At 52.0% G+C, this 15,517-nt stretch overlaps 1 protein-coding gene across 1 annotated transcript; it reads left to right on the top strand.

Moving 5' to 3' along the window:
* The first annotated feature begins 1,743 nt into the window (after positions 1–1,743).
* LOC137149565 (butyrophilin subfamily 1 member A1-like) lies at positions 1,744–12,431 on the top strand. The gene is made up of 6 exons (XM_067543079.1): positions 1,744–2,005; positions 3,633–3,914; positions 6,625–6,741; positions 8,882–8,902; positions 9,007–9,033; positions 11,872–12,431. Exons 1-6 carry the CDS (start codon positions 1,744–1,746, stop codon positions 12,429–12,431), a joined length of 1,269 nt encoding a protein of 422 aa, XP_067399180.1.
* Positions 12,432–15,517: the final 3,086 nt, after the last annotated feature.

Here is a 15,517-nt window from a genome sequence, read left to right as displayed (position 1 = left end):
ACAAACTATTTAAAAGGACATTTCCCAATTTCCCCACACACCGCACTGCCAGACCACGTATGTCCCAAATCAGACGCTGCAGCCACGAACGAGTCCTGAATCCCAGACTCTCCAGTTACGAAGTGACAACCCACAAGTCCCTCCTGCTGCACTGGACACGTCTGATTAGGGCTCAGAGCTAAACCTCGTCTCACGATGAGGGTGTGAGGACATTTGCCGGCTTCTTCATTCTGTGCCCTTGGTGAAGCCCTTACAGTGACCCTCTCCACCCCCAGTGCTGACTTCACAGCTACTCAGGCCTGCTGTGGTTTCCAACCTGCCAATTTAACTAGCTCTCTCTGTGTCTTCTGATGCTGTCTCTGCCCTGTGACACCTACCCCTGCCCCAGTTTGTGCAGTGCCACAATGGCTGGTTCTCTGCCCCCTGCACTTTTCTATCTGCCTCCTTCTCCCTCTCCATTATCTGACCTCTGATTTCGCCTGCATAGTGATGACGATCTATGTTCACATCTATACACTTTGCAAGTCCTTACACTGTCCCTACACCCGTCGGGGAGGCCCCCGCACTGGAGCAGCATGAAATGTCCATAGTGCATCTGAGAACCAGGCCCCCCAGTATCCATTAAACCCATTTGAAATACAAGAGAAGTGTTGAGCCCTATTCACAGATACTAGGGACAGTGTGTAATATTCACCTGTGAGCTCTGTGTGATAGACACTGCAACCACATGGTATTTTGGGGACGATTGAATTAACGTTATGAATGTTCTGTGTATTTTTGTACCTCCCTTATAAATAGTATCTATATGTGTATCTGTGTGGGCTCAGGATTGTAATCTATGACATGGGGTAGGATTACCCCAGCTACTCCAGTATCTATAAACCATGGGGGGTAATTACCTCTGGGACAGGTAACAGCTCCAGAAAAGTATCACCCCTAGGGAAAATTGCTTGAACTAGTTCAGACCGGATCCCAGAAGCCAAAGAGAACAAAAAATTGTAGTATAAACCCTTGATTTAAACTGACCGGAAGCCTGGGATCTTGGACTACAAACCGATGACCTGTTAATCAAGAGGGCAAACCCTTAGAGAAGGATCTGAAAGACTTTGGAACCTACCAGAGAGTCCCATGTGCCAGATGAGAATCTTTGTTCTAAGCGGGACATGTCCAGACCTTTGATTCATTTATGTTAAGTTTTCTCTGTCAGGCTTTTGTCCTTTAATGTTCTCTGCTTTTGAAGAGCCGTTTGGTTTCTGGTAGCTGCTGGCACACACAGTTCATAGCCCTGGGAGAGAAAGCAAAGCACAGGTGTGCTGGACTTTAGTCAGGCCTCCTGGGAAAACCACAGTGACCTGCAGGGGGCTGCAATCCTAAAACCCCTGTTGGAGGGAGAGCGACCTGGGTCCCTGCCCACAGAGAGGTGATGGCTGGAGGCCTGAGGGGACAATCCTTGAGCAGACCATGGAGTGGGTCAGAGGTGCAGTTACCCCAAGCCTGTGACTCTCTGCACTCACAGACATGTCTGGGGCACTGCATGGGTACGTGGTGCTCACTTCTAACGCAGGGCGCTCTCTAACTGTGAGTCTTGCTGATGAATTCATGCCAACCGCCAGCCCCTCAACGATTTAATTTCCATTTGTCACTGCACATTTCACAGCACAGTTCACAGTGACAGGACCTGACCATCCAATCACCGCCTCCCTAGGCGGGGAGGCCATCCTGCCCTGCCACCTCTCCCCCAGGATGAGCGCTGAGAGCATGGAGCTGAGATGGTTCCGATCCCAGTTCTCTGCAGTCGTGCACCTGTACCGTGATGGGCAGGATCAATATGGAAAACAGATGCCAGAATATCGAGGAAGAACTGAGCTTTTGAAAGACAACATCACCGATGGGAGAGTTTCCTTGAGAATACGCGATATCCGGCCCTCAGACGATGGGCAGTACAAGTGTTTTTTTCAGTCCGGTGTCTCTTATGAAGAAGCTTTATTGGAACTGCAGGTGGCAGGTCAGTAACTTCTGCTGATGTTTTGATATCTTCAACAAGGTGATAAGTGGAGTCAGAAGGTTCATGGTGAGATGACACCTGAGTTTTCTCATTGTGGTAGGTCTGGTCTGGTTAAGCGTGACTCTGGTTTACTGTTGAACAGCCAGTTTTTCCAAGTGTGCTAAAATCCACACACATGTTCAGACTGTCTTGCAAATGCTGTGACTCATTGGAGTCTGGGGTAGGGTTAATGGCCCAAATTTGAGGTCGTTTGAGCAAGGGGTTAATGAGACACACGAACACCTCAAAACAGTCAGGTGACATTAACATGTTGTGGTTATTACAACTTTTTTGTGCACACCTGGGGGCAAAGGATGGCTCTGATCCTCCCCAAACTCACCAGCTGGGATTGATCTCGACTCGTGTCTGGCACCCACAGGGTAACAGTGGTTGATACACAGGGTGCTGTAGCCCAGAGCCTGGTCTAAGAACTGAGAAACTCTCCTCCAGGAAGGGTAAAGTTTGGAGGCCTCACACTTGAAGGTGGACAGAAAGGAGACAGAGGTGAAGCTAGTTCTGTAACCGTGACATGAGGTTTACGTCAGGTGTAGCGAACTCCTGGTCTACACTCAAACACTGAGCCTGCTCCACACAAACCAAACCAGACTTGCCAAATGTTATCACTCCTTCTCCTTTTCCCTGGGGAGTTCTTCTGACACATTGCCTTCACTTACCCCACCCTAGGCCCTGGAGATCAGTCTTTTGTGCCACCAGACTGATGGCAGTCGCCAGGGCAACCCCCATTTCCCAAATTTATGAGGGTTTTCAATGGGGGTGTGTGTGGCTTCTGGTCTACTTGATCCCTGTGCAGTGGAGCTCCGAATTGTGACCAGAACAGTCAGTGGCAGGGATTGTGGGACAGCTGCTGGAGGACTGTTAGGGTCAACATAAATAACATGGTGTCTTCACTGGTTCTCCATCAATCTCTGTACATCAACCTCGGCTCAACATCGCGCAGGGAGCTGATGTTACTATGTTGGCGTCATGGGGCCCTTACATCGGTGGGAGACAAATTTCAGTGTAAACTGATGCACAACCAGATCAATGCAAAGCGGCGTATGTTGATCTATCATTGTAGTGTAGACCAGACCTGAGTGTTTCCTGGCTCTCAGAGGTGTCTACTTTCTGCTGCAGGCTTCTGCGCTCTTGAAAAGTAGGAGACACTGTCTAGCAGCCTGAACTCCCTGTAATAAAGATTTTTGTTAGTGAATTAATTTAATGCTTGTCTACACCTACATCTGCACTGGTTTCCATGAACTAGAGCAAACCTTTGTGTGGACACCTTTAAATGGGTTAGGAAATGGCTTATCTTGACTTAAGAGTGCCCATACAGGATTTTGCACTGGTTTAATTGTACAAGTTTAATTAAACTGGAACCAGTTCATGCGTAGAACGGCCCTGACATTAACATTAATTCTACTGTATATCAGACAGGAATCTGGATGGATTAACTGACCAACCCACACCCGTGGACCCACATTCAATTATTATTTTAACAGGAAATGGCTTTTAATAATAGTGTAATAAAATGTTTGGCTCATTATGGGACACTGTAGGATCATCACAAGTTCATTTATTTCTTCTGTAGGTTTGGGCTCTGATCCTGCCATCTCTGTGGAGGGACATCAGGACGGAGGGATCCGGGTTGTGTGTCGATCATCTGGATGGTTCCCAGAGCCCAAGGTGCTGTGGAGAGATCTCCAGGGGCAGCTCTTACCATCAGCCTCTGTAAACATATCCCAAGAGGCCAATGGCCTGTTTCAAACAGAGGCTGCCATTGTTCTAACAGAGGAGTCCAACCGGAAAGTGTCCTGCTGTGTCAGGAACCCCCGACTCAACCAGGAGAGGGAGTCAGCGATTTCCATAGCAGGTCAGTGCCCATCCAAGCTTCACGTGGATAGACTGAGGCACTGCACACGTAGGTGGAGAGTATTTATCATTGTGTCTCCTATTTATTGGCCTGAACCTTTAAGGTGCTGAGAACTTCTTGGAAAGCGTGTGAGCGGAATCAGGGCTTGTCTACAAGAACAGTTAGTTCACGACAAGCTGGGGGGTAAATCTGCCTCGCGCTATCCTGCCGCGCACTAACTATCTGTGTGGAGCCTGCCACATGCACTAACAATTCCATAGTGTGCTTTGATATAACCCACTTTGAAATGGGAACAGATCAAAGTGCACCAGGGAACTTTTAGTTGCCAGCAGCAAGGTCCATACAGCAGTGACGTAGGGAGGGTCTCTGGCGCCCGGAGGCCAAGCCTCACGCCCTCCACCCACGCAGGGCAGGAGGGGTCCTGGCGCCACCCCTCAGCTGCCCCAGGGAGGGGGGTCTGTATCTGCAGCGGGGGGTGGGGTACAAATGCAGGCTTGGCTCCACTGCCTGCCTCTCCCGCCCCGCAGCCCAGCGCCGCTCGGCAGGGGAACAGCCTCACACCCTGGCCTGGGGAGGAGGCAAGAGCCAGTCCTTCATGACAGGCGGGGGGCGCAGGAAGCTGGGGCAGCTGTTCCCATTTCCGATCCTGCGACCCCGCCCCCCTGAATGTCGTGAAAGGCCGGCCCAGCCTGGGATGAAGCCACCCCATCTGAGCTGCACCAGGCTGCAGAGCTGGAGCAGCAGGTAAGTGCGCTCTGGGGCAGAGAGCACAGGAGGCTCTGCGCATCATGAAGGGCCAGTTCAGTGCCCCCCCTGCAGGCTGGCACCCGGGGACCTGGCCCCACTACTCCCCTCCCCCACTTGGTACGCCACTGCCATACAGTGAGTGCGCAGCAGGCTGGTGCGAGGTGGATTTACTTCCCAGCTGGCTTCACGGTAACTGTTCCTATAAACAAGCCAATGTAAAGCAAGGTGCGGAGAACTGGGCCCGCTGCCTTAGGGAGCAGCCCTTCTCCATTGTGGGGTCTTGTGTGTTAAGGGTCTGGATTCTAAGAAACAAAGTTGTGTTACGCTACAACCTCCCAGCAAGAATATTTATGTTTGTCGCTAACTTCTCTGTGTGTGTGCTGTCCACATCACAGTTCTCAGTGTGGGGTGGGGGAGAGAATTCTCCTTTGTTCTCAGAGAGACTCGCTCCGTGCTGAGTATTTATGAAAGTCTGGCTAATAAGTCACTTTCCTGGACAGCACAAGGGAGCCCTGGCTATGGTCTGAGCACTGCTACTTAGATGACATCTGAAAACACCACATCAGAGTGAGAGCTGCACTGTGAGCCCGTCCTGCAGTTCAGACTCTGACTAAACTCCCATCACCTTAAATGAGAGTGTTACCAAAATCAGAGCAGAGGATCAGGCTGTAACTTGTATTTAATAGCCCAGAAAGCAGTAAATGCAGAGCTCCACAGCCCAACCGCATAACCCCAGTGACCATGGGAATGTGCACTGCGGTTTTTCATTTCACAGTCACACAGTGGGCCTGATCCTGCCTCCCCTGTATAAGCAGGTCAATGGGAGTGCTAGCAATAAAAGATCAGGCCCAAAATATTCAGAAACAAAATCTTACCTAAGAGCAGCTTAATTTTTTTTTGAAAAAAGTTCAGGTTTTATGTATTATTAGTTACCAAATAACTGTTAATACAGAATGACTATTTGATCACGGTACTAATAAGAATGTTGCATTTTTAAGCACCATTCATCTGAGATCTCAAAGTGCTGCACTGCTGATTAGCCTGTGGGATGCCCAGTGTTACCTGACGGGTGTGTTCAAGGCACACACAGTGAGAGTGTAAAACAAAACACAAATACTCTCCCTGGCAGGCTGCAATGTAACACTGCTTTACGTCTAAGAATCCAGAACTCCACCACACCACAGCCAAATCTATATAGACAGAGAGAGAAACAAAGCAGACTGCTCCTTAAGGCAGAGAGGCAGAACCAAACCATCCTGCTCCAGGCTGGCTCTATGCAGACTGACTGCAGAGGACCCAGATACAGGATTTAAAGTGACAACGTGTAATGTTTGCACAGTTTCAATACACCACACTGATCACTTAGCAAAGGACTCTTTAGTCAGCCATTGCTCCAGGGCCCAGGCACCAGGAATCTGGAAGTGTTTTTACTCTGAATCTCCAGGCTGAAGTTTTGTTTTTATTAAAATCCTGCATTAACGTATTTTGGGCCAGACTCTTTAGTGAACATGAACCCCTCTGAGCCCAGGAGAGTTGGGGGTGCCAGGATGCTGGTTACAACTGCTGCCCTGAGCGGATACAAAATTTGTATCTGCATCCGATCTGCGACCCGCAAACATGGTCTGCGGATATAAAGCAGATATCCACAGATTTGCTGGGCTCTCGTTACAAGTATCTGATTCTGAGGGTCAATCTGTACTGGCTGCAGCCCTGACAAAATAGAGCAGCCTAGGGAACGCTCACACGAAGCTCCACTCTACCCCCTCCCTACCTCTAACTCGCCCCCTCCCATTAATGTTCAGTCCAGGCTAAAGCTTGGACATTCATTGGCTTAATAATAAAGTACAAAGAAGCCAAATCTTCCCTGTGAGATTCTTTAACTAGTCACAGTGTCACCATTGTCTCAGTGCCCTGTCTTCATTCTGCACCTTTGCTCCCAAGTCAACGGCACTTTCTCTTGCAGAGCTGTTTTTCCCGAGGCTCAATCCCTGGATGGTGGCTCTGAGTGTGATCCTGGCTCTCCTGGCTGTTCTCATTCCCCTGGCCAGTTACTGCTTCTGGAAGCAACACAGAGCGAAAGGTAAAGTGACAAGACGGGAGAAATTAAACACACACATAACAAGCTATAAACCTGCAGAAGGGGCAGGGTGTTTCAAGTTCTTTGGTCTGTGGAAACTTATTGGGAGCCCCAGGATGAACATGGGGGTGGGAGATGCCCCCCGTGACACAAGGGGGTGCTCTGGAGCTGGCATCCTCCAACACCTATATAGACAAGTGCTGAGTTACACCGGGGGCTGCTTTAGCCTGCAGGGTACCTAGGATCGGGAAGATGCAAAGGTGGCTAAAATGACATTAGCTCTCGTGTGCCTCTGGGCTGCAGGTTCTGAGCACAGAATCTCACTTTGGAACTTTAGATCCTGGAGCACAATTTTTTTAATTAGAGGGTCTCACACTTCTTTGCTTCTATAGGCTGGACCCTCATCCCCACATTGGTTAGAAGCCTGTTGATTTTGCTGAAAATCAGAAAAAAGGGTAAACTTGATTTCCACTGAAATCAGACTTTTCCAGTCTTCTTCTTTTCATCAAGATCACTAGGGTTGTGCCCAATGACACCTAGAGCACAAGGCCTGGAAATGTTGGAATTGACTGAATGCAAGTTTTCAAAAGCTATTGCATTACAGCCAGACAGAAACGCTGTTGAGTTGAGTGTACGGCCTTGCTTTGCTTGGCCAATCTAATAGTGGATTTTCATGAGAGCCTAAACTTCAAGGGAACCAATTTTATTTGGGGATTATTATCTAGCTAAAGTAAAAGGACTTTAAATGTATATTCACTAGGGCCCCAATTCAGCAGGGAAGTTAAGCACATGCTGAACTTTCAGCCCAGGAGTCAATCCAGCCCTGTTCAGCAGGTGCTATGTGTTTTGCTGAAGCAGGCTCCAAAACAGAAGCTTTTAAGAACACAGGAGTCGCCAGAGCAAATGAGACGAGTCTGTCTAGTCTGGGATCCTGTCTCTGACAGAGGCCCCAGTCTCTGATCCATGACAGTCTTACCTCTCATAATACGGTGACTGATTTTCCTTATAACCTTGTGTGAGGAACTTTGTCAAAGGCTTTTGAAAGTCCACAGAAACCGTTGGCTCACCTACCTTGTCTCTCTAATATTCTGGGACCAACCCAGCACCACCACAAATGCAAACACATAAACTGTGTCAGTGGTTCTCCTTTGTCCACTATTTTATTGACATGCTCAGAGAATTCAGATAGATTTAGGGAGACACCATTTCCCTTTGCAGAAGCTGTTCTGGTTAGACCTTAGCATAGCATGACCATGGAGCTCTGTTACAATCCTATTTTAGTTCTTGTTTCACCCAGTTCAGCAGGTACTGACAGAGAGCTCACTAGCCTGTAATTCTCAGGATTACCTCTGTCAAATTTTCAAGATGGGCACAACATTCCCAGCTCTCTGATTCTCCAGAACAGTAGCTGATTTTAATGAGATGCACATTCGTATTAGCAGCTCAGCTCTATCGCTCTGACATCATTTCAGATCTCCTGGGCATTTGCCATCGGGCAGGGATCCCTCAGCACTTGGTGACTTTTGGCTCTTTATCTTCCCAGTTTGTTCCAATATCTCCACTTCACACCCCAATCCCTGATCTTTATTTCCTGAACAGAGCCTCCCCAGAGCAGGGTCTCTCCCCAGCACCCTCTGTGGTGAAAACTGATGCAAGGAAATCAGTTTCTCAGCATTGTCCTTACCCTCCCCAATTGCTCCTTTTATCCCCTGCTGATCCAGGGGACCCATCAATTCTCTCACAGGAATCCTGATTCTGATAGACTGAAATTTCTTGGTATTTGTTTCATCTCCCTGGCTGTTAATTCTTCAAAATAAATTTTACCCTATTAAATCCCATCGCTCACTTCACCTGCTGCACTGTACACTCCTTTCTCCTGGCTCACAGGGTTAATATTTTCCATGTGCTGAGGCATCCCTGTTTGGCTCTAACAATCTCTTGCACCTGGCCAGGTGGCCAGATGGAGTTACTGTATTTTCCCTTCCTGATGCCTTTGTTGCCCAGGGGGTGCCAGGCTCTGGTTGCTGACGTAGCCTCCAGGCCAGTCTAAGGATTTTAACTTCCCTGCTTTAAGGCCTTTTTGACTCGCTTCCCCTGGTGAGATAATGTGATATTGACACATTTCTCTTTGTTTTCTTTTTAGAGAAACTCCAGATTGAGCTCAGTAAGTTCCATTCCCCCCAGTATCACCCTTGTCTGACATTGTCTCCTGCTCAGCCTGTCTGTGTTCAGGGGCGTTCTGACCCCTCTGTCTGTGCTTGGTTGCAGGGTGGAGACTCGCCCAGACCTATGCAGGTACTGTACATCCCGCTGATATTTTATCCAGGGTGAAACCCCTCCTCCCCCTGGGGGCTCTCTGCTCCCATCCCTGCACAAAGCATTTTCCTATGACATTCAATAGGCTATAAGCAGCAGTGTCACTGGGGCAGATGAAAAGGGGAGATGACACCCGGGTTTATTGCAGGGCAGAGACACACCCCCTGTGGGAAAGGGCTGATTGGTGAGGAAATACTGACCCTGCTGTCAGCTGTCCAGGGCGGTAGCTGGGTTCTGCAGGACGGACATTCTCACCTGGCCATAACTGGCACTGAACTGCCCAGCTCTCTCTTCCCAGACACTGGATTTCCATGCTCAGACCGGGCTTTAGCCAACAATTTTTTCCTAGCATAACATGGCCAGACAGGAGCTGTTCTGTGTCTATGGGTTTGGGGCGAGAAAGGCTCTGTCCCCATTGCAAGAGCAGACGGGTTTTTATAACCAGCTTGTGACACTGCCCTGATCCAGTTACAGCAAATTGTGCCCACACGGCACCTTTTCTGCCTCACAGCTGTGGCTGAGCTGTGTGTGTGTGTGTGTGTTTGCTCCCAGCATGCTGCCTGGCTGTGTGCGCACCGGTGCATGCTGGGAGAGTCTGGGCCAGCTCCAGCAGGGGTCAGAGAGCCCAAGAGCCATTCACACACATTGCAGCACCACTGGCCCAGGGGTCCCAGCACAGAGCACAAACACCGTTGGGCGGCCTGTTAGGGTTGCCACCTCCAAGGTCCAAAAAACCGGGACATCTGCCTGCTCCACATACCCCACCTGTCCCCTCACCCCGGCACTGTCTGCCCAGCCCAGCCCAGGAGAGCACCCAGCCCCCGCAGGCTCCTGCCCTGGGACTGCCCCAGGTACCAACCATGCCAAGCAGGACATGGCGCCAGATCTACCCCCCTCCCCAGCGGTGACCCCCACAGCCAGTGCCTGCGCGGTGGTGAATGGGCCCTGCTAGCCCGGAGCTCCCCATCTCACTTCCTGCTCCCAACCTGCCCCATCCCCAAGGCTCCCAGACACTCTGGATCCAGGCTCCCTCCATGCCAGCACCACCACACTGCAGCTCCCCACGTCCCACAGCCACACCCGGTGCTTGTAGACACTCCCCACATTAGCCCTGATCCCCCCATCTGCCTGTGACACTGAACTGCTTCCCCTACGAGGTCCCCTCAGCGCTCTCCGGCCTGGGGAGAAAACGCTGGACATTTCAGGCCAATCTGGCCGGGCACAGGGAGAAAATCGAGTGCTTGGCTTTGGGAAAAGTCTCATGTTATAAAAACAAAGGGTTCATCTACACGGCCCACAACAGCGAGTCTCAGTGCCGGGGTGACAGACGTGGGGTTTGCTCCATGTCATTAAAAATACCTGTGTAAACGTGTCTGGGGCTTGAGCTTGGGCTCCGGGGTGTCTGACGTGGGGTCCCTCGATCTCTCCTGCTGTAGACGCCCCTCGGTGTCTAAATAGTGACATGGGCCCTGGGCCAGAGCGTGAGAATGACTCTGCAGCCCAGTGGATCAGGCCCTACCCGGGAGCCCCAGAGCCCAGCCCTCCTGCTCCAATGACCCTGTAACTATTGATCTGTTACCACAGTGAGGGGAGGGGTGACGGCCCCTGGCACAGCCGTGTCTCAGCTGGGTCAGTGCAAACATGAAGTGTAGATGCGCTGCATGGGTGTAAGCTGGGACTGGCACCCGTTGCAGTGTCTCCCAGATGGAGGGGGCAGTAAGTGGGGAAAATGCCCCATCCTCTCCCCACTGCCCCGGCCTCATCAGCAACAGCCCCTGGTCCCCCCAGCACCAGTTACACTCCCCATTGCCCAACCCCCCACTGCCCTGGGGGAGGGGCTGGGCTGGGAAAGGGGAGGTGCTGGCTGTGGGTTTGCCTGACTGGAAGGTGGGGCCCGTGGGGCCGGCCGGCATGGAGAGTCCCAGCTGTGCCCCCTGGGGCAGGGCTGCCCGGCCAGTGTGTGTGGGGACAGCACCGACCTGCTCTTAGCAACAAACCAGCCACACACGGCCCCAAAGCAACAGAGATTCCCTGGGGCCTGCCCCCCCTCACTTCTCTCTGCCCCCCTGGTGCCCACCCATCTCCTGCTCCCCCTCGGCCCCTTGGCTCCTGCCTCTTTCCCACCTGCCCTTTGTCCACCTTGTGCCAGCCCCTTCGTTCTCTCCCCCTCTGCCTCCTTTGGGGCCTACCCCTGTGTTTGTCCCTTGTGTGCCCTGGTGCAAGCTCCTTCCCTCTCCCCCATCTGTGCCTCACTGCCTGCCCATTTTCTTGCCCCCCTTAGACAGCCTAGGGCCCACCCTTCCTATCACCCCACTCTTGCCCCCTGGCACCTGACCCTCCCTACAACTTCCCTCTGACCTCTGGTTCCCACCCCCTCCTCCTTCTCTTTGCCCCTGTGTCTGTCCCCTTCTTCTCCCCTGGAGCCCAACCCCTCCCCTCACCCCCCACAGCCTCCTGGAACCTGCCCCTCCCTTCACCCCCCTCTGTCCTCCTGGTGCCTGCTCCTTCCCTTACCCCCACTGTCCTTGTGCCTGCCCCTCCCCCTGTCCCTCCTCTTCCTCTCCCAGCATCAGTCTGTCCCCTCCCCTGTCCCTGGGCTGCCCTCCCCTGCCCTGCCCCCGCTGACACTTTCCCACCGCACCCCTCCCCCACTCCTGCTCTCCTTCCCCTCAAGTTCGCTCCCATGGGCAGACGGGCCCTGACTCCCCTTAATGGGCAACAACTCCCCCCAGCGATTAACGGGGACGCAGGTTAATTTCCCTTTGATCCCCCTGACCAGCCCCTGCCCCGGCCCTGACTCTGTGACTCTCTCCTCAGTGGACGTGACTCTGGATCCAGACACGGCTCAGTGCAACGTCATCTTGTCTGAGGATCGGAAAAGTGTGAAACACGGAGACACACGCCAGGATCTGCCTGACACTCCGGAGAGATTTGATACTTGTGTCATTGTCCTGGGTGCTGAGGGGTTCACGGGCGGGAGGCGTTACTGGGAGGTGGAGGTGGGAGACAAAACTAGATGGACTCTGGGGGTTTGTAGGGAATCTGTGAGCAGGAAGGGGTGGATCACATGCACACCTGAGAATGGATACTGGACCATTTGGCTTAAAGGTGGGAGATTTGAGGCCCTCACCTCCTCCCCAACCCCGCTCCCCGTGAGCGTCAGGCCCAGGCGGGTGGGGATTTTCCTGGACTATGAGGCGGGCGAGGTCTCATTTTACAATGTGACTGACAGGTCTCAGCTCTTCACTTTCACCGACACCTTCTCCGGGACACTTCACCCTTATTTACATCCTGGTGTCAATGATGAGGGTGAAAACGCGGCTCCCCTGATCATCTGCCCGGTCCCAGCCCAGGCCGGAGGGAATCTCTGTCCCTGACAGCGACACCCGCAGCAGAGACTGTCCCCTCCCAGCGCTGAGCAGCCCCCAGGCCTGTTCCCAGGGGAGGGTCTAAAGAGCATCACCCGCCTGCCCTCCCCTCTCAGTTCCCAGCTCCTGTGAGCTGGGTGGGAGAGAGGGACATAGAAGGGGGTGTTGGGAAGCTGGCTACTGGGATGGGGGGCTGGGCAGGATGTGTGGGGCTTGGGTGGGGGCATCGTCGGGGTGGATGCTGAAGGTGGGGAAGGGGCTGCAGCAGCAGGAAGAGAAGAGCCCAGCTGAAATGAGGAAGTCTCTGGGGGGATGTAATGAGGGGAGAGACCCCCAAGGAGGAAGAGCCCCTGGCAGAAATGATGCAGGGGGAGGAGCCCAGTGAGCGCCACAGTGAGCGAGGGGAAGGTCCCGGCATTTCTTGCCCTGGGGGAGTCTCTGCCCACGGCGGGGGTGAAATGGCCCCAGGGGGCAGCGTGGGGGCAGGGGTGAGAGCGCCGGGGCCCTGCTGTACGGGCCGCTCTGCGCTGCAGCCTCAGCCTGTGAGGGGAGCTGGTCCCAGCACGATGGGGGGAGCGTGGGGAGTGGGGAGAGCTGGGGGAGGGGATTCGGTAGCTGGGACAGGGGAAAGGGGGTGAGAGCCCAGCCCCAGGGCTGTGTGAGTGATGGGCCAGGCTGGTTGAATGGGACCCAGTGACAGGAAGGAGCCCAGGCATCAGTGCAAAGGGTGATATGTTGTGGTCATGTGAGCTTTAGAGCACACAGAAAATATTGTGGTTCCAGCAAATGTATCCTAATTACTTGGAGGGATAGCTGAGCAGAGTGCGAGGGGAGGCACATCACCGGGCAGGGTTATGACTCCTTTTTCATTTTCACCTTGATGCAGTATGAACAGTTTCAATGCAGTTCAATTTTGAAGATTTATTCAAAATATTCAATTCATGGCAGAATCCTCTGCTTACCTTGGTTATTTGAAAATAAAATAAAGAAAATTATTCTGTGATGGATTCATTTTGATTTTAATCCAGTCTGGTGGTTTCTAGGTGGCATGACCTGGTGTTATTCTCAGTTTTTCACACAGGGAAAGGTAAAGCCGAAAATAGATAAACTTTCCTTATACCTGTGTTCCTTTCCCTATTTCCCACTGAAATTAGGGGCAGTTACTGGGGTTTCTTATCCAATCTTACTGTGTTATTACATGGGAAAATGTGTTGGTAAACAGGTTAATGTACAAAATCATTGTTGGTATCTGAAGCGACATAAAACTCTGTTGTCATCAACAATTTACAGCACAAACTGTCCTGCAGAAAGTGGTGGGGATGTTCATTTGTAACTCTCTGACTGTGGATGGACTCCCCCGTCAGCTCCTGGCGCCCCTGGCTGGCAGGCCCACTTGGGGAATTAAGCAGCACGTACAGTGCACCCGGCTACCTGCCCCAAGTGTCTTTATTACTCGTTATGCTGCAGGTACATTGCAGCACAGCCGCAGTTTTGTGGAGCCCCTTCCTGCTGCCTGGCTCAGCCTATTACGCTGCTGTTTTATTCTCAACGCTACCCAGCTGGTGAGCTAATCACCGCATCAGGCTTCCTACAGGTGCATCATTTGCGTGTGCTACCCTTCCAAACCCAACTGCTGCTCTCTTCTCAAGCTTGGGAGCTAGTTACTTCACCAGGCTCCTGACAGGTTCAAGTTTTCCCCTCGCCCCTTCCAAACCCAACTGCCTCAGTCCCTCCAACTCTAACTACACCTGTGCCCTGGCTGTTCTCAGTGACCAGGGGCTGGCTGCAAAGGGCTCAGTGTGTAGCTGCTAACAGCCCCTTGCACACTGCTGTGAGTGTGTAGGTGACCATACACTGAAAATAACACCAAATGCAAATGCCATAAATTGTTACCTCATTATTCAATTCAGAATCCAGATTCATCAGTATCCACTGTGGACATCCATGTCTATAGATCATTTTACAGATTATCTTCCCCACCTCACCTGCTGTTTCAGTTCAAAGTGGAAATCCTTCCACTTATTTTGAAAGATCATCTGTATCTGTCAGTACAGACTGGTCTCCACGGGCAGACTGGCCATCTGGCAGTTCTGGCAAATGCCAGAGGGTCCGGTGCACTCAAGCACTGGTGGGCTGGTCGGCCCACTTTGGAAGCCTTTCATCAGGCCTTCCAGCTGGGCCTAGCCGCATATGGCAGCTGGTCCTCGCTCCCGGCCCTGGCCCTCACCCCACATGGGCCCAGTGGTGCCCTGGGCGGTGTGCTTTAAATGCCAGGGCCAATTTTTAGTCCCAGTCCATCACTGCTGGTATCTCTTCCTCATTACTAGATATGGTCCCGTTAAATCTGCCCCCAGCAATTCCCAGGGTTTAACAATCCATGCGCAAGGACACAGGCTAGAGTTATAATTTGGAACTCTCCTGTGACATGTTTATAATAATCCCATACGTAGTAAGCAAAGTCAGCATTATAATGTGGGGTTTTTTAATAATAGTTAATGTCTCCACACAGTCACAGTCACAGTCTGAGTCCTTTTCCAAGAGTAAATAAGTACAGGCCAAACTTCTGCAGCTGTAACTTGCATAAATACGCTATGCCAGCACCACGAGCCATAGAGGTCATTGCTGCTCTGTGCTCTCCGTTAGTACACATGTGCACTGTGATAGCTGATTAGCGGCCTTATTGTGCAGCAATAATAAATCCAGACAGTGATGAACAATGATCTGGCAGGGGACATGTCACTTGCCCATTTTGTGAGGACCTGGCCAGGATTTTGCACAGCTACACCCCCACCCGACCCAGAGAGGGTGTGGAACCTGCCGCCTGCTCCCCTCCCCCGAGGACAGCCACACCCCTCATGGGAGGATGCGCAATGAGGCTGGTGAGAAGCTGTCCCCTGAGAGCCAGGATCTCTTTGCAACTCAGTCCCCTGGCCCCGGTCAGGCAGACAGCGAACCAGATTCCTGCCCTGCAGCAACAGAGCCGATTCCCAGCCACAAACCCAGACTGGGACCAAGAGGCAGATCCTCAGAGGGAATCTCGGCATGTCAGTGTGGAGCTTTAATGTATTTGTGCTACGCGGCCATGATAGCTTCCA

This window comes from Emydura macquarii, unplaced genomic scaffold (assembly GCF_026122565.2).
Source record: "Emydura macquarii macquarii isolate MOO-44397 ecotype Brisbane River unplaced genomic scaffold, CSIRO-AGI_Emac_v2 contig_768, whole genome shotgun sequence".
NCBI lineage: Eukaryota > Metazoa > Chordata > Testudines > Chelidae > Emydura > Emydura macquarii.
This window is presented reverse-complemented; position numbering and strand designations above follow the sequence as displayed.